Here is a 25,561-nt window from a genome sequence, read left to right as displayed (position 1 = left end):
AAAGTTTGATTATTGCGCTCAGAAACATCAGATCATCTAATTGTATTTTCTCTGGAGAACTTGCCTTATAGCAAAGTGTTCAGTATAATATCAATTGTGATACAACACATTTTATTCTCGCACTGTGTATTTTATCCCATTGGACTATGAACATAGTCAGCTGAATTAATCCATCCCATTTTTCTGTGATTTCATGTGATTCCTATACTATGTTTAACCCTGGCTTTTATCTACTACGCAGAGCTGGTTAGGGAGTGTTAGCAGCCATGCCGATTGGAAAGAGACAAAGCTCTAAGGACCATCACCATAGAGGAGGTAGGAGTGAAGGCTTGGGTTAAAGAAATGTATGGGTAGAGAACAGGGTTCCATTGTCCATGGTAACTACTGTGCTCAGTGGTATGTGGAACAAAGGTTTTTTCCTCCATGATAAGTCCTCAGTTCCTTAGTGTTATGTTTTTAATTCATGTTTTCAGTGTAAGCTATAAAACAAACATTTTGACATTCCAGCCATTGATAAGAAAATGGTAATGCTTAGTTAACATGGGAATCCTTCTCTAATGGCAGCTGTCTGATTTGGCCAATAAAATGTCTGAATCTCATACAAATCTCTCACTGATGCCAGATATTAGATATTCCCTCTGATTCTTGGATCAATGCATTTCAAATTCCAGAACTATGATATTTCCTGTGAAATATATTTTCTCAGATCTCTTTGGCACCAGATCTCTGATATTCCTTGTAATGTGCCTGATTATCAGATGAGCCGGCCATTCTTGACACAGAGGACGTGGACGGGCCAGATGTACACTTGGGAGGGGGTCCCGATCCTGACACTGTCTCGCTGGCCTCTGTCACGGCAGTCACCACCAATGTGTCCAATAAGAGGTGAGCACCAAAACATCACAGCTCATTCAGGCTGTAATTTATGTGCACAGTTACAAAAATTACTTTATGGTATATTATTATTATTATTATTATTATTATTATTATTATTGTTATGTGGGTTTTTTACTATGAGAAAAATATACAGCATTTTTCTCCCACAACATAATTTTTATGTAGTAGTAATTTAAGGCAACTGTCCTTAAATCTCATTTTAAAGAAATCATACACAAATATACACATATACACACACCAAAACACAAACGGACACAAGCACGCACACATGTGTGCACATGCACACACACACACATACAGGAGAAAGGGTACATTAATCCTTAATTTTTTTAATTCAGCTCTCAGTTTTACATTTTATATATTCTGTTAAGTATTTTACATAAATGCTACATTTCTAATTTAGAATTGGTGGTAGTAATAGTAATTAAGTTTATCTTTTAGTTGTGCTGATAATATTATTCATGTGCATGCTAATTTCAGATCAAAACCTGATATCAAGATGGAACCTAGTGCTGGGAGACCAATGGATTACCAAGTAAGTAGAAAAGCATCCTGTTAAATGTTAAGGTGACACTTTACATTAATCAAGTATTACGTTATTCTGTAATTTAGCATTGTTATTGTTTGCAACTATTATGCCAGGTCTTTATTTCAGCTGAACATTATGCTAGATAAATTGATAATTAGTAGATAAATCTAATCTCATGTGACTCATAGCGCTTACAAATTTTATGTTGTCATTATTTATTCAACAAAAAATTAGACAAAGAAGTCATGTGTGAAAAGTAAGTGAGCCTTATTGCTTCCATATCAGTTAAGAAGGCAATTAGAAACAGATGCTGCTAATCTAGCACTCACAATTAGTTGATCATCAGGAAGTGCTACCACATGTACATAAAACTGTAACTTTTGAATTTTGCCTGAAGCATTCAGGTTTGTGTTAACTGAGAATACTGAGCATACCGAGCACGGACAAAGGATATCTGAAATATATGAAGCCCATCATTCCACAGTGGGACAGATCATTTACAAATGGAGAACATTCACAAAAGTTGCCGATCTGTCCAGGAGTGGGCATTCCAGCAAATTCACCCAAAAATCACACTGTATTTTCTCCAAGAAATCACAAAAAACATACAGAAAGAATGTGACATACAGGCATCTACAGACCATTGTCAACATGGTGAATGTTAGATTTCCTGACTCAACCATCAGTAAAAACTGTATAGGTTGCATGGACGGGTAGATAGGAGAAAACCCATTCTATCCAAAAAAGAACATTGCAGCATTAGGTTTGCAAAATTCCACTTATATGAATCATAAAACTCATGGAACACTGTCCTCTGGATAGACAAGACCAAATTGGAGTTGTTTGGCTGTAATGCATAATGCCATATTTGGCAAAACCGAACACCAGTCACCAAAAGAACCTCATCAAACCATCAAACATTGTGGTGGAGGCATGATGATCTGAGCCTGCTTTGTAGCCACAGGACTTGGATGTCTCACAGTTATTGAATTCATCATGAATTCCTCTCCAGTGTATTGTAGAAGAAAATGTGAGACCAATAGATAAAGCTTGGCCGAGAGTGGATCAGGTCAGGCAACAGGAAAATTATTTGAAGTACACCAGTAAATATACAACTGAATGGCTGTAAAAGTAAAGATTCTGGGTTTTGGAATGGCCAAGTAGATGTCCAGACCTCAATCCTATTGAGATGTCATTGGCATCAATGAGCTTAAGCAATTTTGTAAGGAGAATTGGGCCAGAATTCCTCCAATGCAATGTAAGATACTACAATTAAAAACAATTACTTCAGGTTATGCGGCTAAATGGGGTTCTACAACCTACTGAATCATGGGACACTCTTGTGCATAGGAGGCTTCTGCATTTCAGCAATGACAAAGTGAAATCTGTTTTGAGTTATTGTACATGAGGTTACATTTATTCACAATTAGAGTGCATTATGAAGGTATTTAAATATAATGATTAGGCTTACCTTACCTGAACAAAAAATTATCACTGTAACTGAAACACCAACACAAAATCGAATCCCAAAATGAGCTTTGAATATTCAAGTGACCTTTGACTACAGGATGAGGGGCTTGTTTAAATTTGCAACTATTCTTTTGGGAGACAATGCTGACAGGTGAATTATCATGGGCTCATATAGGTTCTTGACAGCACCTCTGTAACTGAGTCTGAATGTGTGAACCTACCCAGGTTAGTGTTACCATCGTCGAAGCCCGACAGCTGGTGGGATTGAACATGGATCCTGTGGTCTGTGTGGAGATTGGGGAAGAGAAAAAATACACGTCTATGAAGGAGTCAACAACCTGCCCCTACTACAATGAGGTGGGTGGCTACCATTTCACTTTTTCAATTGAAAAAAAAACAAGATGCACCAGCCGACGTAATATGACAGCCGACTAACAATAAACACATTTTGATGTCACAGGAGAGAGAAAAGTTCAGATCAGTTTGTTACAGTGGTTACTAGCCTCCAAGAAAAATTCTTATTTTTCTCTTCAGGCATGCAGGAAGTTGTTACAGCGGCAACCTAATTCATCTTTTTCCCTTTCAGTACTTTGTGTTTGACTTCCACGTGCCTCCAGATGTGATGTTTGACAAGATTTTGAAGCTGTCGGTGAGTAAAGCAATCCCAGTGTGAAGCTTGTGCCCTCCTGGTCCTACCTCATGCCCCTCAGCTAAGCCCACTGTTCTCTGACACTTAGATTTTAATGACCTGCTCTTGCCATAGGTGATCCATTCCAAAAACCTTCTGCGCAGTGGGACGCTGGTTGGGATGTTCAAACTGGATATTGGCACTGTCTATTCTCAGCCTGGTAGGAAAAGCACAGATGCTTTGGTCTGTTTAGTCATTGTACCTTTTGTATTTTAGAGTCTATACAGGGCCCTGTTTTCAGCTCTACACTGCTGGGTGATTATGGACTACAGTCCTGATTAATGGCAATGGAAATGCAGAAATGTGGCTGACATTCAACCACCATTTGCCACACAACTGAATGCAGGTGTTAGTTTTTTCATCACAAACAGTGAGTTCAGATATTGCCAAAAGTGACTCACTAAACTTTTTTTAAAGTCAAAGTTAAGGAAAGAATGTTCTCACTTTTTGCAAGGCTAAATGCATCATGTGCTCATATACATCAGAAGTCATCATAATTGTGTTTGTACTGTATATAGTTAATTAATTTCTGATACCTGTTTGTTCTTTATGATTACTTTTAAAATGCTGTTCATCCTGCTTCTTAACCCTCAAAGAGCATCAGTTCTACCACAAATGGGCCTTCCTTTCTGACCCGGATGATATTACTGCTGGGTGTAAGGGCTACATCAAGTGTGACATCGCTGTGATGGGGAAGGGAGACAACATCAAAACTCCTCACAAGGCCAACGAGACTGATGAAGATGACATTGAAGGGTAAACCATGTCGGAAGACATTAGTTTGAGTCCAGAGGTCAAATCCTGTTCATAGCAATGAGCTAAGTTGAACTTGGAAAAAAGTTAGTTATAAACACTTAATTGTTGTCCTCAAAAAAAGTCCTCAAAACATACTTTAATTGCAGTCATGTCTGGCTTTTTTTCACTGTTGCTGCCTTATTCAATCAATAATTTGCTTGATCTAAATTCATTTAGGGCCATATTTACTAAGAATTTGTGGGGGTTTTGTAGACGTTAATGAGACAAATAGCATTTTTCTATATTTACAAACATCATCAAAATGTAGTTGCAAATGCACACATGATCTTTAGGAACCTGTTCGAGAAGTTTGGGAGACGATGACTATGGAGATGGCTATTGGGTACAGAATTAAACAACGTGAAATATTAAAACTGTGTCCAGAAGTTTTTACGAATGAGACGAGTTAACATTTTCTCGGAACATTTAAAGGTGACAGTACCTGTCCATTACATCCATGTATTTTGACACCTGTCCAAAACTTGACTTTAACCAGAGAAGGAGTGGTACAAGGAGGTGCACATCCGCACCAGAAATGTGGTAGAACGCACATTCGGCATCCTTATGAGCCAATTTCCTTGTCTGGACCGTACTGGTGGAGCACTCTTGTACAGTCCGGAGAAAGTGGTGCTGGTGTGGTCTGCTGCATGATCCACAATATTGGGATATGCACAATGGAATGGCAGAGGAACTGTTTGAAGTGAAGTGAGAGGAGAGCGGGGCTCCTGAACCGATGTGTAGGAGATGGTAGACAGAAGTGTGCAGAAGTGATTAGCTATTTTTTATAATGAGGATTTTTAGAGTTTTTCACCTTCGTTTTTCCAGCTCCTGAATAAGTCCTATTTAAAGGGGTAGTTCACCCAAATTGCATAATTCTGTAATAGTTGTCCATGGGCAGTAGTTTCCATAAACTGGCCCATCTGTTTCTTCTGCTATGCTGCAGCTAATAATGGATTTCAGGGTCCAATTTCAGTATTAGCAGCAACATAGCAGGAGAAGAAGGGCTAGTTTGTGGAAACTACTACCCATAGACAACCATTACAGAATTATGCAATCCCTTTCATTAATGATCTTATTATATGGCATCTTTTCTTTGGTGTGTCACCTGATGTATTGCCAATTGTTTGCGTCCCTGGCGGCTGGCAGTAATTAGCATGTTTAGTAAATATGGCCCTTACTGTCTCAGCTCTGAGAATGATATTGATTAATATCATAAAAAAGAGAGCTGAAAAGGAAACTTTATGGAAAAAGTGTTAATTTATGAAAATTTCCCATTTTCCATTTTCATTGTTAGAAAAATTATAATGTGTTTCCTGGTTTACCGAGTAGAGTTATGATGGTTCCAAAGAGCTGCCTCTGAATGTATCCTTTACAAAGTTGTAATTCTGTATGTGAGCTTGATTTGCAATGTACCTGGTGTCAGTCTGTTTGAAGAAAAAAAAGATTTTCCTAGAAACATAATCTCTTATTATATTTCAGGAACCTCTTGTTGCCAGAAGGAGTTCCAACAGAACGTCAATGGGCACGCTTCTATTTGAAGATTTACCGGGCTGAGGGGCTACCCAAGATGAACACCAGCATCATGGCCAATGTGAAAAAGGCCTTCATAGGAGAGAACAAAGATTTGGTGGACCCCTACGTTCAAGTGCTCTTTGCAGGGCAGAAGGCAGGTTTTCTTAAGCAGGGCTGATATTGTATTGGTTCATTTAATATGAGCTGATTCTGTTGTTGGCAACGGAGAAAATATAACAAAAATGTTCACAAACAGGGGAAGACCTCGATTCAGAAGAGCAGCTATGAGCCCATCTGGAACGAGCAAATCATCTTCACTGAAATGTTCCCACCCCTCTGCAAACGCATGAAAGTCCAAATTCGGGATTCGGACAAGGTGAACGACGTGGCCATTGGGACACACTTCATCGACCTACGGAAAATCGCCAATGATGGAGACAAAGGTGGATCTGGGCTGTGTGAGAGCAGAGTGACTGCATTGGGCTGTGTGCGACAAACAGGTTCCAATTTAATCAGAAATGTTATTTGGTAAAGCAGTAAAGATAACATGCTATTAAGACTGTGCATGGATTTAGCGCTACTCGATAGCTCACTCTGTTAAGGTACCAGTTCAGTGAGTGGATGGGCGCCATGGTCTGGACTCTGGAATTTGCCTACTGTGGCCAGCAGCCTTGTGGGATCACGCTTAATTGACAACTACATTGCCTAGAGAGGGAGGGTTTTATTTTGACCTGCGCGCTAGAAAAGCTTGCACAAGAGGGGGTTTTGCGATCACTTGTGTGTGTGTGTCTGTCTGTCTGTCTGTCACAGGTCCTACAGTTTTGCTGATTTTTCTAATCAAATCAGTCAAGGATAAATAAAAAATGTATATTTTTCATTAATGTCTATTGACATTAATGTTCAGCATAAATGTTACACTATTGGAACGTGCAAGCGTGATACTACACTTTTTGCACAACGGTTAGTATGGCTACACAATAGACTATTGAGTGGATTAGAATAGTATACATGGGCTTCCCAATTTCACAAATCTCAACTAAGACTATATAATTCACTTTAACTCTTTATGTTCTAGTGAATTATATTTCTCTTTGTGCTGACTAAATTTGTAATGGGCTATGTGTGTGACAAATAATTACGTATATTTAATAAAGTATATACCACTAATACTACTGGTGCGGTTACTGCTACTACTACTGTTGTAATAGTGGAGGAATATTAATAATGTTAATAGTGCTATTGTTATTCCTCTTCTTTCATGGCAGGATTCCTCCCGACCCTGGGTCCAGCCTGGGTGAACATGTATGGCTCCACTCGGAACTACACCATCATGGATGAGCACCAGGACCTGAACGAGGGGCTAGGCGAGGGCGTGTCCTTCCGAGCGCGGCTCCTGGTCAGCCTGGCCGTCGAGATCCTGGACACCAGCTCCCCTGACGTCATGAGCTCCACTGAGGTGCAGGTGGAGGGTATACCCAACATCTCAGAGGTCAGCAGCCCTAACCCGGTTCCCAGAATTCTACATTAACTGAAAACTTGCAGGTTTAAATCCAAGGTGGGGCATTGCCATTAACCCAAACTGCTTAATTAAAAATATCCAACTTTTTATATTTATGCATTTTAATAATGACACAAGAAAAAATGACACATTATTAAAAAATATATTTAAAAAATGGCTTTTCAAAGTCCTCATCTGAGCAGCTTCTACTGACATATACACATGCCAAATCTAATTTGATAATGTTCATTTTGTCCTTGTTATAGTTGAAATATCACTACACATTTTGCGGTCATCGCTTGAAATTTATTTCACGTTTTATATAAAAATAAAATAGAGACCTTGTATTGTTTTGGGCATGCCTTTTGAAGACTTAGTTTGTATTCGGTATGTCTACTCAAAACCATAATTTCCTTAATATGTTCATTTGTCCTGAGTATATAACATGTGTCTCTATGTGTGCTGGCCTTGTCTCTCCCTCCCCCACCACCATTGTTGTTGTTGTTGTTTTTTTTAAAAAATAAATAAAAAATATTGATCACAAAAAAAAAATCCTTTCTAACAGGCCCTCCCTAAAGCCTGCATTCATACTTTGTCGCATGACCCTTTCAGCAAGTGTCCTACGACAAAAATGACATATTTACAACTATTATTTACAAAAATTGTTGCACAACACTTCTTCAGTGTTGCTGCACAGTTTTGTTATGCCGTGGACCACGTCATACTTTGTTGCTCAGTGATTTGACAGCCAGATGGAACACAGAAATTCATAGTCATAGATGCTTTTTTTTCACTCCACTCCATTATTTTGTTTTTTACCTATGTTGATAAACATGGAGGGAATAGAGGAAAAACTGTCAGAATAAATAATACTGTATGTGCAAATGGATGGATTTGGTTAAGTCATTGAACCAGTTTGCCAGCATCATAAAATAATTGAAATGCCTGTTTTCATCCAGCATTTAACACATCTGCTTCACTTGGCTAGAATGTATTTGCCTTGTTCATCCGTCATTTGGTTTATCTGACTGGCAGACCACCTTGTTTTTCTGTTCACATCATTTTTTTAACAAGATTTAAAATTTCTTTCTCCTCTGTCTCAATAATTTCACTGGGTGACACCATGTTTTCATAAATGTAAACATCAGCAATATGGCACCTCTCATTACCATAGAGACAACAGGTCCCTCCCCGCGGGCCTCCACTGAAGAATGAATGCGAAACGTACAGCAACACCTTCATTTTTGTTGCATGACACTTGTCAAAAAAGTTGTGCGACGAAATATAAATCAGACTTAAGATCCATTTTGGCATCACTTATAGTAAATATTCCTATGATAATGATTTCTCTGTCTTGTGTTACCCTGCCGTAGTAACGCTCTTTTTGTTTGGTTAAGTCCTACTATAGTATTATTTGTTACATTTGGGTTGTTTTAGAATGCCACTGGAAAGATTGAAGAGTTCTTTCTCTTTGGAGCCTTCCTGGAAGCCACCATGATTGACAGGAAGATTGGAGACAAACCCATCAACTTTGAAGTCACAATAGGTAGAGTTCCCGAGCCTTGAAAATGTCCCCATCATGTCCTGTCTCACAGTCATATCAGCAGCATGTTTCAGCACACAGGGAAAGTTAATTTGTGCATTAACCATTAGACTACCATATTAGGTAACTATGGAAATGAGATTGACGGGGTGACCAAACCAAAGACGGGGAGGAAGAAGAAAGATGGTGGAGGGAGCGATGAGGAGTCAGACCTCATCCAGGGCTCCAGTGATGAAGAGACGGAGGACGACAGGGACCTGGTTTCAGTCGCCACCACCCCACCTATGAAGCCCGTCATCACAGACAGGTTCGGCCCACCAGGATAGTCTGGAACGGTGCTGTGGAGAGGTCTAATTCGCTTACAGCTTTGAGAATACTCAATAGCACTGTATGACATTCCATGGCACCAGGGGTTGTTCCAATGGACAGTGAACCATGGCCTGGATTTCATACTTGACTAAACAATAAATGCAAGTGTAACAATGGTTAATGTAATGACCACTGGTTAGTGCAGTAAGTTATTGCATTAGCTGGCAAAAGTTATTACAGTAACCATTCAAGATTTTTATTACATTAACCAGCTGTTATTGCATTAACTAGCAGTTATTACATCAAAGAGGACACAGTTAATACATTAATCGTTTTTTTATTACATTAACAATTTTATTACGTTAGCCATTGTTACAGCCAATGATAGTTTTTTGTTCATAAGACCTGTTTTGTGAGTTAACTCATATCTTTGCAAAGATTGCGCATTTGACCCAAGTATATGTATGTGTTTTCCCAGGAATTATTTCCATTTGCCTTACTTTGAGACAAAGCCATGCATTTACATCAAGAGCTGGTGGCAGGACCAAAGGAGGCGACTTTACAATGCCAACATCATGGGCAAGATTGCAGACAAATTGGTTTGTCTTTTTCTGAACACTGATTACTTGTGTTTTAAATGCTGCAGCACATCATTGTCCATGTAGACTGAAGAATGGTGGTATCACACACTGAGAAGGAGAGTGAAAAGAATTCTCAAAAGAGTTGAGAAAGAAAAGAAGACTGCTGTAATTCAGGAAAATGCAAACAGATTGGCTCGTTCTCTTGCTAATACTGTAGATCAGAGGTCTAAATACTGAAGAACACTATCACTTTTGCAGGCAGAAATGCAGGTGTGTCTCTTAAAAAAATACATGACTGCAGATGTAGGGTATATTTCCGCCCACAAGTTACATTTAGTTGGATTCTTCTTTCATGAGTTCATCACACTGAGCCAGGTAGCTTCTGTTGGTTGTTTGTCACATGATCACCCCGTTTGTTTATCCTGTGACAGGAAGAGGGGCTGAATGATGTCCAGGAGGTCATTAAGACTGAGAAGGCATATCCAGAACGCAGGCTGAGGGGGGTCCTAGAGGAACTCAGCAATGGGTGCAGGTTCGTAGCAGTTATGAATTGTCCTTATATAGCAGCTCAGTGGCCACCACAATCCTATGCTTTACACATTATCATTTTTAATACACATTATCATTTTAACACTGGTTGTGTGAAAAATTCAATCAATCATTAAAAATTTATTTTTTCACTGCATTACCAAGCACCCGGCAGAGTATGGTTCTTTCACCAGGTGAAAAACCAGACAGCCTGGTGAGAAAACACATAATTAACTGAATCCAAGAAAAGGCTGTTATGAGAAACTCCTGGAAATCAGTCAAATAGAAAACCAATGAATTTTGGCATGAAGATTTTGTTTTGGTACTATTCTTAAGGGCATAGCTTTAGAGATTCACCAGGGATTTAAACTTTCATCTACACTTGCTCACAAGCCTATTTCTCTTACCAATAGCCTTTTTTGTCTATTTATAATGTTTATGCCTTCTTGTTTCCTAACAATCTTAAGTCATAGCATAGAAACTGTGCAATATTAAAATTTTGGCTCTGACCATCATGTAAACACTGATTGCCATTTTTAACTTCACAGTCGTTATGTAACTCTGGCAAACAAGGACCAGAATCAGATGGGAAGAACCAAACTGGACCGAGAGAGACTCAAATTCTGCATGAGAGAACTGGTGAGACACATCAACCACATAATATTGCGTTGTGAATCACTGGTGATTAAAGTCTAATTTTCCTCAGACTTTGGCTTTCTTGTATGGTTATGATGATAATGTTATTGTAATGTAATGTTTCTTTAATTTTTTGATAATTTAATTTTTCCCATTCAAGGAGCAATTTTCAATTTCACAACTATGTTAGATAAATCAAAAATCTTTATTGATTCAATTTAAATGATAAGAACTAAATAATTACAGAAATACCATCCAGTAACAAACATTTAGGAAAGCTAATCAAGGTTTGGCAAAGCTAACTTATGTTAAAGCAAAGCTAACCTTTTATGTACTGTGGCTGTAGCTGCATTGATAGCATCACTGGGATTTGTTATGTATGGAATGACTGTTATGTGTTTGTATTTGAGTTGTATTTGAGGAAGATAATGTGTTGCAGTTTTGCAGGATCGCTCTGAAACTGTTAAAGCTGGGATTCTGGTTTACTGACTGGTACCGTATATTCTTTTGATTTGGTTCTGTTGGTTCTGCTAGGAAAATATGGGTCAGCAGGCAAAGATCATTCGCTCCCAGGTGAAGAAGAACACAATAAAGGAGAAACTGAAGCTGGTTCAGAATTTCTTGCAAAAGCTGCGATTCTTGGCAGATGAGGTACTGCACAAAAATACACTCTTCTTCAGTTTCATTTCAAGCAAAAGCTGATCACCTTGGTCAAATATTAACATTATAATTTTGACCAAATGCTGAAATGAATTCAGTTGCATGCTGAAACAATCATGGTGATCAAATTCTGAAATTATCATTTCTGTCAAATGCTTAAATGTTAAAATCAACATTGCAGTCAAGTTCTGCAATGCTTATTTCAGTGGTTTACTGAAATGCATGTGTTCATTGCGTGTCCTTTAGCCTCAGCACAGCATTCCTGACATCTACATCTGGATGATGAGCAACAACAAGCGCATTGCGTACGCCCGTGTCCCCTCCAAGGACATCCTCTTCTCTCCGGTGGATGAGGAGAGTGGCAAGGACTGTGGAAAGCTCCAAACACTCTTCCTTAAGGTACCATTCAGATTCCCTCCTGCTCTTTTCTATATTTGCATTTGATTTACTAAATGTTTGCAATGTGAATATGAAAAATAAATATTTTATGACACCTCTTGACACTGCACTTCTGCTGGTGTTGATCTTGACTTGAGGTGTTCTGTAAGTTGCTCTGCAAAGTGTCATGGCAAACTTGATGAGGCTTCTTAATCTTTTTCTTCTCATCTTAAATTTTTTTTTGTAAGAGAACAAATATACTTTGGGAAATAATTATTAACCAGGACCCTTTTTATTGGTATGTCTGCAGTTCATGCATAATTCCTTCATTCTTCAGCTCCCTTCAGCACCCATAATTAACCCATAAGCTAAGACCATCTATTACTTGTTCTCTGTGTCCATTCAGCTGCCGGGTAAGAAGGGCTTTGGGTCTGCTGGGTGGACAGTGCAGGCCAAGACGGAGCTGTACCTCTGGCTGGGTGTCAACAAGCAGCGCAAGGACTTTCTGAGCGGCCTTCCCAATGGCTTCGAGGAGAACAGGGCGGCAAAGGGGCCTGGCATGCTGTCATCTCCTCCCATCAGTCTCACCTACACAAGTAATAGAAAATAATAAACAATATTTTAATATTTAATTATAATAATGCTCATAATCATCATCATGATCATCATTGCCATGATTACAATGTTAATAATAATGAATTACATTTGTAATCTCGAAGTGTAAGTGTCTCAAAAACAAAGCATTTTATAGTTAGGGTGGGGAAACTCGCCTCAAGCCTTGTAAATGTGATGCATGGCAGCCATTTTGTGCCGGAAAGCTCACTTCTCACCAGCTGAGGTGGAGAGTGTGAATAAGCAGCCAAATGAAATGCACCCTTGGGCTGCTGGTGGCTTACTCTGAGGTGCTCTTCTAATGGATAGATAGGCCGCATGCTCTGGTATGAAATCCTGACTATGGACGACAGCCATGCACATAAAGCACTAGCAAAACCCAGGGAACAGACGTTTTCATTCAGTCCGGGTGACAGCATCCCATCATGCACCCGCAACCCCTGCTGGTTGGTTAGGCAACTGCAAGCCATTCAAGTCTTCCTTGAACTCTTGTCTGTGCAAGCCTGAATTACAAACGGGGCATCAGAACAATTGGTATGATAAGAATTGGGGGCTAACATTGAATGATTCAGAGGAGAGCTTCTAAGAGCTGTCCCGGATGTTGCAGCAACAAACCCAGGTTAATATAATTGGGCAATCTGAATTGGGAGGAAAAAAGGGAAAAACCATAGAAAATGGCTGCCTTTAGCTTAACTTTATAGGCCAGTCAACGGCTCTGTGGCATTGGCCTTAATGTTGCTCCCATGAAAAAATATTACTGTTGAAAGCCTGGTTGAGTCTGTATGATTTATGATGTTTTCTTCTCTGGTGTGTTGTCACCTGGTTACCTGGTTAAAATAGTTGAATTTATTTAACCATGGACCTCACGGAATATTGGCTTGTTAGCCAAACAATGATTCACCCTAGGACATACTCAAACATACATGCAATACTCATCTTCACTCAACAGCACTGCTGATGTGGTGAGAGATTGTGGGGCCAGTACTGGTTTCAGTGTGCCTTTGTTCAGACCGAGCTCTCTGGTGTGTTCCCCTCAGTGAAGCAGGTGTTCCAGCTGAGGGTACACATGTACCAGGCCCGCAGTCTGTTCGCAGCCGACAGCACGGGCCTCTCCGACCCCTTCGCCCGCGTCTTCTTCTCCACCCACAGCCAGGTCACCGAGGTGAGAGGGACGGTTGCACACTTTCGGGCACTCGTCCGTGCATGTGATGAATGCAGCAGACACACGCGTGCCTTGGTGTTAGAGAAAAGGCTAACCCAATACACCGTATATGTAGACCTCTGTTCTGTGAACCAGGGAGTGATTTATCTCTTAATGCTGAGGGCTAAATCCACAAAGAAAAAAAATTACAAGCGCAGTTTGTGCTTCTTATTGCGAAACAGCCCAAGTTTCATATTCTCTGTTGCATTAGTTCACATTTGAGGCTGTGCATCCTCTCAGTTGTACGAGGTCAATTTTTTTCAACTTAGAAATGATTCTTGGTGCCAAGTTGTCTCCGAATGCACAAATAAAGTTAATTTAAATTTGAGGCACAAATAATGGTGCAACAATAATAAAGACCAAACAAAGAAGCAATGGGCCACAGATGAGATGACCTGCAAATGAACCTCTTCAGTATTTCTTGTAATAGTTTACTCTGTAAATTTTGGGCCACTTTGAATGAATGATTTTCATTGAAGTGGCACTGTTATTGGAGTTTAATTGGAGTCTAAATATTTTCTTCCATAATTAAATAGTCTTCTAAAACTGTAGCAGAAAACACATTGCAGGGGTTAGGTTCAATGTAAAGATGAATAATTTACAGATGATTTGCTCTCTTGCATGCCTAACATGTTAGCTCTATTTCCCATTACAGCTATGAGTTGTAGCTGCCTAGTTTATGAATTACATGGAAATGGACCACACATATTACCATCAGATTTTATGTAATTTAAAAAAAAAAACCACATATTTTGCAAGTGGTAATTTAAAATCTTTGTGAATAGGACATGCCCTATATTGAGCCGCATTTGTATTAAAAAGTAGTTATTTTGGTGCTGATTTATGCAGATTACCCTATTTAAATATGCATGACCTAGACGGCGCACCATTTCACTACTTCCCTGGTAATGCAGTTGTGTGCACTTTCCACCCACTGCGGGTGCTTTGCTAATTATATGTATTTTTTTTCTTAAAGTATTTAAGACATTAAAAAAGGTTACGTAGTGCATTTAAAAATATATTTAAGGCATCCATGAGTGTGCTGCTTTACAATGCGTGCTTAGTCTAATGTAGTACCTATTCTTGACTATGTATTTTCTTCAGCATTTCTTTACAGTACATAACACCTGCAATATCACTTTAGGACTGAATTCAGTCAAAATGAGTTACAATTAAATTTTACTTCAAAATAACTACAACTGCTTCTTTTCTTCAGCTGCACAGTTTCCTAGTTGATTTTGGTGATTGCTGAACTTTTCAACTTCAGACTTGATTGTGCTTCAACTTAATACTGGAATTTAATTGTGAGTCAGGCAAAAATGTTGGTTTGCCAATGTCAGGCTCCATAAAGCACATAAGTATGAACAGCATCATTCTGATCATCGTTCCCTCATGTCTGTGAAGGGGAAAGAGGGAAGATAAATTGGGCTTAAGACATGTCAAAATGGTGCCCTTCTATTTTGTCACCTCAGGTGTTGAATGAGACCCTGTGCCCAACATGGGATCAGCTTTTGGTGTTTGATAATGTGGAGCTCTATGGCGAGGCCAGCGAGCTCCGGGACGACCCGCCCATCATCGTCATAGAGATCTATGACCAGGACACAGTGGTGAGCTCTCTCTGCATGGCTTCTCATTCAAAATGCAATGATATATATGTATATCTAAACAAACTAATTTGATCACATAGAAACATCATTAGAATATAATTAATTATGCATTATTATATAAATTACAGATTTCCAAATTGTATTTATTGATCTGAAATGTAATAAATAAATTCATTTCAGAAATAAAAATACAATTGTCTAAAATTAGTCATTTTAATATTATACCTTATACATCTGTCGAACTGCTGTTTTATCCAGCTTCCAGACCCCCACCTGTTTGTCATTGTGTAAGCTTTAATCTTTCTCATACCTGGAGATTGTTTGTACTGTACTGTAGTCATGATAACATCAGGATGGCATAGGAGCAAAACAAGTCCCCATACAAGACAATATTGAATCTTTCAACTGGTAATACCTCTGTGGGTCGCAAATCGATGGACACCCAACATATCCCTACATCCCTTTGAATTTTACATCCCTATGTTTTACTTATTGTCTCACTGATGTTAAAAGGCTGTGGTGCTGACTGTTTTTTGTGGCGGGATTCCAGGGCAAGGCCGAGTTCATGGGCAGGACGTTCGCCAAGCCTGTCACTAAGATGTCGGACGAGGATTATGGTCCCCCTCGCTTCCCCCCTCAGCTGGAGTATTACCAGGTTTACCGGGGAAACTGCACAGCAGGGGACCTGCTGGCCGCCTTCGAGCTGCTGCAGGTGAGCCAGGAGAACATGAATGTGCTGTTTCATGCTCATTTAGTGCCTATGAAGAGACTGTATAGTGCTTATACAAACTTTATGTAGCTCACATAGAGGATCCTTGATTACTCATCATCATCATCATCATCATCGCTGTCCAAATGTTTATTTTGCTGCTGCAGCTTGGCATAGGTGGAAGGGCAGACCTGCCCCCCATTGATGGCCCCACTGACATGGACCGCGGCCCCATCCTCCCGGTACCCATGGGCATCAGGCCGATACTGAGCAAGTACAGGATTGAGGTGAGAAGCCTCTCTCTTCATCCAAACAAGTTCTGTCACAGATCACTTAGCACTTGCCCTGTGATGACACCTAGGGGTGGAATGTAGTACAAACAAAGAGACAGCCAGTTGTAGAAATGCCAAGGCAAATACAGTCCTGGGTTGTAGATTATATTGCGGTAGTGTATTTAAAAACTTTTAATCGAGTAAACTAAAACCATTATGTACACATCCAAACTTCCAAACTTAATAAATACTGCACCCCTCCACAAACATATTTTACCTAGATGCAACTAATCTGGTGCAAGATATTCACTAGATAAAAGCATTTTTTATCCACTTGTTATACCTGAGCGATTGGTTTTGTAAATCAACTGTTATAACCCGTTGCTTTGGTTACGTTTCCTTCTATTTTAGGATTTCTAAGCCAACAGCTTGAACATTTTTGCATAGTGATTTAGAACTGAAATGAAGCAAATTACCTGGAGTACCATGCCTGTACACAGATATAATGCACGTCTGTCAACCAATCAGAATTTAGTATTTATCGATGCCATGTATAATAACTGTATACCATGTCTATGATGTCTGATGCTTCTTTACAGTTCTGTTTCAATTATCACTCCGCAGCTAAGCAGTCATTCAAGTCAAAATATAAAAAGAAGTTACATGAAACAATCATTGTCAGTCACAAAATGGAAACATTTCATGTCAGCTTTGCTATTCAGAGCTACACCAACCACTGCCTCAGCAGCACCATAATCCAGAAACTGATGCAGGTCTTCAGGCGGGAGTGATTATGCCCGTAAGTGGGCATAAGCGCGAGAGCTCTCTCCGGAGCTATTGGCGACTAAAATTTGGGGTCTAGAGAAGGTCACCAAGTCAAGAAATGTGCCTCCTCATCCTAACAAAATGAGTAGACCTATGCAACATGATCCCACTGATGTTGCAGTTTTTCAGGGGCTGCGCAATAAATGGGAACATTCAAATAAACATTAATAAGGCATAAACTCTTGTTAGCTCACTAATGGTAGCTTGCTAGCTACAGTAGCTAGTTTGGCGCAACAGAAGAGAGGTTATTAACATTGCATAGCAACCACCTGGCACTATGTGCAGGCAGCCAGTAACTGCTTTCTTGAAAATTATTTTTTCAAGAATGTTGAATAATTGAAAAAATAACGAATTTCACTCTACTGTTACCATGCTTTTAGTGGGCACTGTATTAGCTTAGCCTAGACTTGAGTGATCAGTAGCCTAGTGGTCAGTAGTCAGATTACTCACTGTGCTCACCGCTACTCAAATGCAATAGCTTAGTGATTATGGCAAACGTTCGTTGGATTTTGACTCACTGGCTACCTTGAAAAAAAATCTGAAAGATCAAGTCGAACATGAATCAAATTATAATTTGGACATGTCTTTAGGGATCTGGATACACCCCCTACTTCCCCCAGGTCATCCTCATCTGACTCTGGCTGCATGTGAAAATGTGTATCTCGCTGGTGGATAGCTGACTGTAGCTTCTCTCTGCACTTACTTACCAGCCAGTGTTATGTGAGCTGTTGAGTGATAGCAAGCGCATACCCACCAAGGAGTGTTGGCGACTGTTTTTCAAGAAAGCTGCTGTCTGCTCAATAAGTCACTTGGCCTTTTTTAAAATAAAGTTGCTAAAGCGGTCTGTAAAGTTCTTAGTGACACAGTTGTCAAGTTTGCAACAGCACGTACATGTAAGGCATAATAATGTGCTGTTGCCATGCTGCTTTTGGGAAGTCTTCTGGTTGTGGGTGCCTAGGTGGGGTCAGTAAAAACTGGGAACCAATCGCAGCTACTAGACATTACATATTTAAATGAGAAAGGCAAGATGCTTGTGTGGGTGAAGAGCCAGAACAGGTTCCAGAAAATTATTTATTAGAAATAATAATGAGTTTTTTTGACTGAAAAAAAGAAAAATTATCTAAAGGCATTAAAGAAGGGCCAGGAAATTATAGAAAATTGCTCAAATGTAGTAAAAAAAAGGACCCCTTTAAGTGTAGGATTCAGCAAATGCCCCAAACAACATGGCAACAATGAATGAGAAACAATACAGAAAGGCAGTGGTTCCCAAACCTCTCCTCAGGGATGCCCAGCCAGATCCAGATATTTGATGTGTTCCACATTAAGCACACCTGATTTAACAAGTCAAGCCCTTGATTAGTTGCATCAGATGTGCTTGAGATGGAACACATCAAATACCTGGATGCGACTGAGGGTTCCACTGCAGTAACAAGCCCCAGGATTAAACACATCAGAACACAGGACACATAGAACACAACAAAGTACATATTAGTGTATTAGAGTAATGAACGGGGCAAGGTTTATAGCAGTAAATAAACAAACATACAAGAACTGAATGAATAGGGAACTGTGAGTTCTGAAAATGGCTAAAGGTGATGAGAAAGTTCTTGTGTTTCCAGGTATTCACCACTCCATTGCAGGATTTTAAAAGAGAAATACTGAGCCCAGGATTCAGTCATTTAACATTTAACATTTCCTCTTAAAAAATAAAGAACTGAGTTCAGTGATTACTAAATTTATCACGTTAAAATATTAAATAAATCCTATGTTTAAATTTAGACTTACAAATAAGTGCAATTTTTTTCTTCCCCAAAGCTTTGGTAAGTTCAGCACTCACCAAGAGTGACTTGCCAAGATGTGCGTGTTAAATCACATCTGCATTCATTTGGAAGTTTGAGTTAAATTTGCGTTAAGGACAAGTGCTGACTGAATCCTGGCCAAAAAGCTGAGGCAGTGATCTTTCCACTGTCCTGGAACATTTTTAACAGTGAAGCACTGTGATGCAGGTGCTGTTTTGGGGTCTGAGGGACCTGAAGCGGGTCAACCTGGCCCAAGTGGATCGGCCCCGTGTTGACATTGAATGTGCCGGAAAAGGGGTCCAGTCCGCCCTCATCCAGAACTATAAGAAAAACCCTAATTTCAGCACCCTGGTCAAGTGGTTTGAGGTGGTGAGTATCTGCTAAAATTGTGCCATGATGTCAGGATCCCTCATGACATTCCAGGCTTGTTATCAGAGCATACCTCCTAATCACAATGAGTGCACCGCTATTGTTGATTCTACATGTGCAGCGTTTTCTTTCCCTGAGGGAAGTGCTTGTAAAATTAATGACATAACAGAGTAGCTTTATCTGGTATTAGCTTTGCCTGCAGTGCTGATCCATATTTGTGTTTTGATCATATATGATTGAACATAACAATGTATGGCCAAATGCAAGATCTTTTGTCTTAATGTCATTTGAAAAGTTACATTTTCCCCCTGCCGTGCATTAAGTCTACGGGTGGCCCATACACCCCATACACAGTAGGATCCTTTGAAGCTTCACTGCTTATTTTCTCCAAGGACCTCCCTGAAAATGAGCTCCTTCACCCTCCCCTCAACGTCCGGGTGGTGGACTGCAGGGCCTTTGGCCGGTACACTCTGGTTGGGTCCCACGCTGTCACCACCCTTCGCAAGTTCATCTACAGGCCTGCCGACAAGAGCGCCAACAGCTGGGCCAACTCAGGTTCAGCAAGTTATTCTCTTAAGTGTAAAAAACCAGAAACATTTGATGATAAAGATAAATCACCAGAGTTAACACGCCAATCCTATCCTGTTAATGAAGAAGAAAATTTACACAAACACATACATACACACACACACACACACACACACACTCACACACACTGATATATTATATATAATATATATAGCCCACATCTAGAATATACTGTACAGTCCTATGAATTTAGACTGTACTGAACTGGAGTGACAAACAGTCATGCATATGGCTTAAACAAGTGTCATTCACTCTGTCTTCCCACAGAGGAAATAGTCATCAACACGGAACCAGAGCCCCACGTGAAGAAGGTGGAGACGGTCGTAAAGCTGGACTCCGTAAGACTCTTCAGCATTTTGTTCCTTTCTACAAGTACCTATTCATTGTCTGATTAAGGAACGTGTTGTTTTTTGTATTTAACATTAAATTTGATCTTTTCTTGTAAATCTTCTCCTTTAGACTTCAGATGCTGTTGTCAAGCTGGATATGGTAAGTTCTGAGGATGTCAAATCAAATGGCTGATAATTGGTGTGTGCACTGCAAAGGTCTATTTTATGTGTATGACAATAGGTATTGGAAAATTCTTCAGAAAAACACCCCCCACACTTACTATTTTTCATTAACTTTGACATACACCCCAAAGCCGTACAAAACAAATCCAAGTTAGAATTTTTTCAATACAGATGTATTTTTTCAATGCAGTGTTTTCACTATGGTGACTGAAACTTCCCAAACTCTGTTTTTGAAGAAATAAATATGAGACTTGCATTTAATTGCTTGTTGAAGAAACATCAATCCAGGGGTCAATTCTTATAAATGCAGTCCATTTACCATTTACCATTAAAATGGTGGAGATGCTTGTGAGAGTTAATGCTAGTGAGGCTACCCTTTATGGTTTGAGAATTAACATCAATGATATACTGTATATTGTCCTTTATCACAGAATGAGGATGAAAAGGGGAAGAAGAAAAAGAGAAAGAAGGGAGAAGGGGAGGTAGAGGAGGAGGAGCTGGATGAAAGCATGCTGGACTGGTGGTCCAAGTACTTTGCTTCCATTGAAACAATGATGGAGGTAAGTGTTATTGGGGCACCTCCAGCTCAGTCTTGTTTCCAGTGGGATAAGGAAGAGAACGGCGAATGGGGATTTACTTTGTTGACAGATTGCTCAATAATGGTAAATCAGCTATTTTGTCTGTTAAGATACATGTATTGGTATAGAAAGTTGGCAAGTTACCCATGTAATCACACTGTGGTTAAAATTTGCACCATGTCACTGCAAACTGTTCTGTGTAATTTAAACGCAGCTACATTAATTACGGATAAATATTATAGAGAGAGAAAGAATATAATGTTCAAAAGTTCATCTACATGTATGCTGCTGAGTAATTAATATGGGAGAACACTGTGATAGGTACCGTAATGCCAAATTAATTAATGATATGAATAAAGTAGGCTACTTCATTTAGCCTGCTTTTTTCAACGTTCAGCTGTTGTTTTTCATAAATATAGAATACATTAGAATTCCAAGAGTATGACTTTCATTTGTAACAACTGAGGTCTAATTAAAATACACTAATTAATTGTTTCAGTTAAATTGAGCCACCATGTGGCCAATGCTGTAAAGTTCAGATGTAGCGTTTAACTGTGGTTCCTTCACCATAAATTCTCATATCTAAAGATTGTATCTTATTTTAAAAAATAATACATTTATTTATTAAAAAAATATATTTTAGTGTACAGTACGATAGCTTCTGTATTTCAGTAATAGCAACATTTGAATCTAACATAGCCTTAAGTTGTGAACTGATAATATGTCAAAAAACCATTCCTGTAATTGCTGTGAATATACTGCTAGTAAGAAAAAAATATTCTGGGATTAATGCTATTCTTTCAAGCTGGTCTTTATGTTTTTTTAAATCACAACATAATTGTTATAGTCTTGGGTTGTACATTAATTTGTAAAAGAAATGACAATGATTTAGCATTAAAATAAAAAGAAATGAATCATGTCTGTGTCTCCCAGCATCTCAGGGCCCAGGAAGCTCTTCTAGCAGATGCCGAGGACAAAGAAGACATGGACATCGCAGCTGAAGGTGGAGGTAACTCCACAGATATTATTTCACTATCAGTGTGCATCACAGGAAGTTCACTGGCATCATGTGGGTCTTGTGGCTCAAAAGCTCTCTAAATTGTAGTACATTCACAGCCTGTGGAAGCAGGAAACATGGAAAAAATACATGGCCCTGCATGTTGCATCCTTGAAGATTATGGTTCTAGTACGATCTTGAATTGTTCGGTAGTCTCAAGAATCTCTATATTATTTAGCTATCTTGTGAGTTGACAGGAATTGTGCCACATAGCTATTTCTTTTTCATCTTCAACCCTTTTTAGAATATACAGATACCTCTTTGCTGATGGCTCTTTGGTACATCTGCTGGATTTTTTATTATCTGGGTTCATGAGCTGCTCCCAGTATATAAAATCATCACATTCGCTGCCTGCGTCAACCCAACTGAAGGATTGCTCGTCTCTCAGTGGTGTGGCGTAGCAACCAATGAACTGCGTGCAATGCTTTTGTGATACCCCCATACCTGCGTGAACAGGAACCCAGCATCCCCCTCCAGTCTTCCATTCCTCTATCCCTTCATCCATAAGTCATGCATTTTTCAAGACATGAATGTTTGTGCTCACTCAGTGCTTTGAGACTCCCCCTCTCCCATCATGCACAGCATATGCTTGTGCTGCCATGAAAGTTGGCCCAAAATCACATTTAGTGATTCAGTGACTAAATTAATCCAGTTTGTTCCCTAATCTATCTTTTAAATTGAATTAATCTTAAATCCAGTTTGTTCCCTAATCTGTCTTTTTTTTACTTAATTCAATTTCATTTCTCATTCATGCAGAAAGCCCTAATCTAACCTGATCCTACCTAACCAATTGCAGTCAGAACACTTTCATAAAATCATTCCCAAATGGCTGTAAAATAATGCTGACTATAAATAATGTAAATGATATACAAACATTTTACACAGTGTACTAAAAGGGCCTATTAAAATGATTAGTAGTGACTTTTAAATCGGAAAATGAACAGGTAAAAGGCTAATAAGAGAAATATTGCAGGCAGATTTGGCAGATAGTCTGACTGATCAGAATGACTGAGACTGGTTTCTCTTGCATTAGCCAGAATTGGAGGAACAACTTTCATGGAAAATTCATGTCTCGGGCGCTGTGCGCTTCCCATCTCCCCCTTTCATCCCCACCCCCAAACCCCCCTCCACCCTTCGTCCCGCCACCTCTCCATCCCCTGTCCCTCACCCCTCCCCGTGCCTCTACCCTACCCCCCCCCACACAATCAATCCCCATCCCCCTCCTCCCCTCCATCTCTCTCCCCACCACCTCCCCCATATTCAGAGATCAAACCTGATGACTCTCCTATAAAAGGCTCCAAGGGGAAGGAGAAAGGAAAGCTAAAGGCTAAAGGGGCCAAGACCAAGGGGCAGCCCGCGGAGGGGCCGGAGCGAAAGAAGCAGAAAATCCATGAGTTACAGGTGATTAGTCCCCTCTGGCTCATGCATGGAACCGATACATTCACATCTGTTTATTTCTCTTTTTTGAGATTACCTTACTGTATATATGACAGTAAAAGCAGATGAAAGTTTGTCGCTTATGAATGTTTTGCTACAATTTACACACTTTTGGTTGAAGATGACTTCTTTACACAATTTACATGATAGGTGTACAACAAAGAGCTGGAGAATGAGTTTGAGAACTTTGAGGACTGGCTCCACACCTTCAACCTGTACAGAGGAAAGAGCGGAGATGATGACGACCAAAATGTGGCGGACGAGGACAGACTCATCGGCAGATTCAAAGTAACAGAAGAGAGAGGGTCTTTTTGCCAATTTTGGGACTTTTACAGCTAGGGTTATTATGCAAGAGTGCTCACAACTACTGTACATCAGTGATAAAGAAGCACATTAGTCTTTGTTTTTATCTGTTAAAATTTAAACCTATCGAGGTTAACACCTGCTGGTAAATCCACAGTGCCAAATATAATACAACTATCTCTGGATTAATGCAGCAGAACAAGTACATTACAAAGATGCAAAGTTAATGCCTTCATAATAAATGTACATGAATTCACCCTGGTGGTAACCTTCTGTCTGTTGTAGGGCTCATTATGTATGTACAAATTACCACTTGCTGAAGACATCACCAGAGAGCCAGGCTATGACCCTAGCATGGGAATGTTCCAGAGTATTCCACACAATGATCCTATCAACATCCTCGTCCGTGTCTATGTCGTCAGGGTATGTAAATTTAGTAGCCTGGTTCTGTTCAATTGTCTGGTGGGGATATTGCTTGCTGTTACGGATGGGAGCAAGCACGGTGAACATATCATTGTGACCTCCATTTTGGGGTTTCCAGAACCCTTGCTTTCCCATTGATACATGTTACTAACCAAAATATATGTATACTGTATATGTCATCCTTATCAAGCAAAACCATTGTTAATTTTTTATGATTTCGTTTTTTCTCCTTGAGCTCTGTTTGCTATAACTGTTTTATACAGCAAAAACTAATTTTGGTACAAAATCCCATGTGACTGAACCATAATGTTCCATTTGTACATGGAAAATCGAAACAATAAGCCTTATTGCTGAATTAAGTAGCCATTTATGAAAATTCTTTTTTTTTTGGAGATACAGAGTTTTTACAGTGCACCAACAGTGCATATAAAACACAGGGAAGATTTGTGAGTCATCATTTTTTTGTGGTATTTATTAATTTTTTTTTTACATTTTGGAAACATTTATTTTTTAATATATTTATCTATAGACCAGAGAGAAGATACATAAAGAGATATAAAATGAAAGTGTAGCATTTTTCATTGAAAATGTACTTTTGAAATTTTAATTTTAAATTAATTTTAAATTGAAATTGAAATTTAAAAATGCACTACAGTCTGTATGTACAGTATGCGGACAGTGACACATTTTTTTGGGCACATTGGATTTCAAATAAAACAATGAATGCAAGGTTAAAGTGCAGACTGTTAGTCTTAGTTTGAGGGTATTTACATCCATATCAGATAATGTGTGTAGGAATTACAACCCTTATAGCTCCCCCATTATGGGGGACCAAAAGTAACTGGCTGGGCAACTGGCTGCTCAGCTGTTTCTTGACTAGCTGTGTCTATTTGCATCATTAGTTCACATACAAGAAAGCTAACAAAAGGTCTAGAGTTGACTCTTACTGTTGTCTCCCAACATGGGGACCATGTTGAGAGACATTTTGTTGTTTCATTTCAAATCAAATGTCCCGGATACAGAGCGAAATCTACAAAAATTGGATCACTGTCCAAATACTTCTGGAATGCACTGTATCTTCAGAAAATATTATGAAAAATACAGATCCTTACAATAACTGCTGTAGGATATACAATGGATTAGCCTACATGTAACACATTGCAATCCACCTCTAAATATTAGTAATATAGCCATTTTTTAAACCCCCTCCCCAAGCCCTTGAGGATCCCCAACAAGTGGAAATGA

The 25,561-nt window shown here is 39.3% G+C and overlaps 1 protein-coding gene across 1 annotated transcript in view; it reads left to right on the top strand.

Moving 5' to 3' along the window:
- Window positions 1-242: 242 nt before the first annotated feature.
- Window positions 243-25,561, top strand: part of LOC135254232 (otoferlin-like) — a 36,486-nt gene continuing 11,167 nt past the window's right edge. Inside the window, exons 1-31 of the mRNA XM_064334386.1 lie at window positions 243-315; window positions 759-885; window positions 1,378-1,432; window positions 3,122-3,253; window positions 3,483-3,545; window positions 3,660-3,744; window positions 4,181-4,340; window positions 5,859-6,045; window positions 6,148-6,334; window positions 7,157-7,380; window positions 8,827-8,935; window positions 9,056-9,239; window positions 9,720-9,840; window positions 10,254-10,354; window positions 10,899-10,989; window positions 11,521-11,637; window positions 11,893-12,045; window positions 12,431-12,620; window positions 13,674-13,798; window positions 15,310-15,444; window positions 15,995-16,156; window positions 16,321-16,440; window positions 19,257-19,418; window positions 19,811-19,973; window positions 20,274-20,344; window positions 20,466-20,495; window positions 20,950-21,078; window positions 22,030-22,105; window positions 23,418-23,554; window positions 23,741-23,878; window positions 24,179-24,316. Coding sequence (XP_064190456.1) covers window positions 267-315; window positions 759-885; window positions 1,378-1,432; window positions 3,122-3,253; window positions 3,483-3,545; window positions 3,660-3,744; window positions 4,181-4,340; window positions 5,859-6,045; window positions 6,148-6,334; window positions 7,157-7,380; window positions 8,827-8,935; window positions 9,056-9,239; window positions 9,720-9,840; window positions 10,254-10,354; window positions 10,899-10,989; window positions 11,521-11,637; window positions 11,893-12,045; window positions 12,431-12,620; window positions 13,674-13,798; window positions 15,310-15,444; window positions 15,995-16,156; window positions 16,321-16,440; window positions 19,257-19,418; window positions 19,811-19,973; window positions 20,274-20,344; window positions 20,466-20,495; window positions 20,950-21,078; window positions 22,030-22,105; window positions 23,418-23,554; window positions 23,741-23,878; window positions 24,179-24,316 — 3,921 coding nt within the window. The 5' untranslated portion in view covers window positions 243-266. The remainder of the gene's footprint in view (window positions 316-758; window positions 886-1,377; window positions 1,433-3,121; window positions 3,254-3,482; window positions 3,546-3,659; window positions 3,745-4,180; window positions 4,341-5,858; window positions 6,046-6,147; window positions 6,335-7,156; window positions 7,381-8,826; window positions 8,936-9,055; window positions 9,240-9,719; window positions 9,841-10,253; window positions 10,355-10,898; window positions 10,990-11,520; window positions 11,638-11,892; window positions 12,046-12,430; window positions 12,621-13,673; window positions 13,799-15,309; window positions 15,445-15,994; window positions 16,157-16,320; window positions 16,441-19,256; window positions 19,419-19,810; window positions 19,974-20,273; window positions 20,345-20,465; window positions 20,496-20,949; window positions 21,079-22,029; window positions 22,106-23,417; window positions 23,555-23,740; window positions 23,879-24,178; window positions 24,317-25,561) is intronic.

This window comes from Anguilla rostrata, chromosome 1 (assembly GCF_018555375.3).
Source record: "Anguilla rostrata isolate EN2019 chromosome 1, ASM1855537v3, whole genome shotgun sequence".
NCBI lineage: Eukaryota > Metazoa > Chordata > Actinopteri > Anguilliformes > Anguillidae > Anguilla > Anguilla rostrata.
The sequence above is the reverse complement of the archived record's forward strand: the minus strand, read 5'-3'. Positions and strand labels throughout refer to the sequence as shown.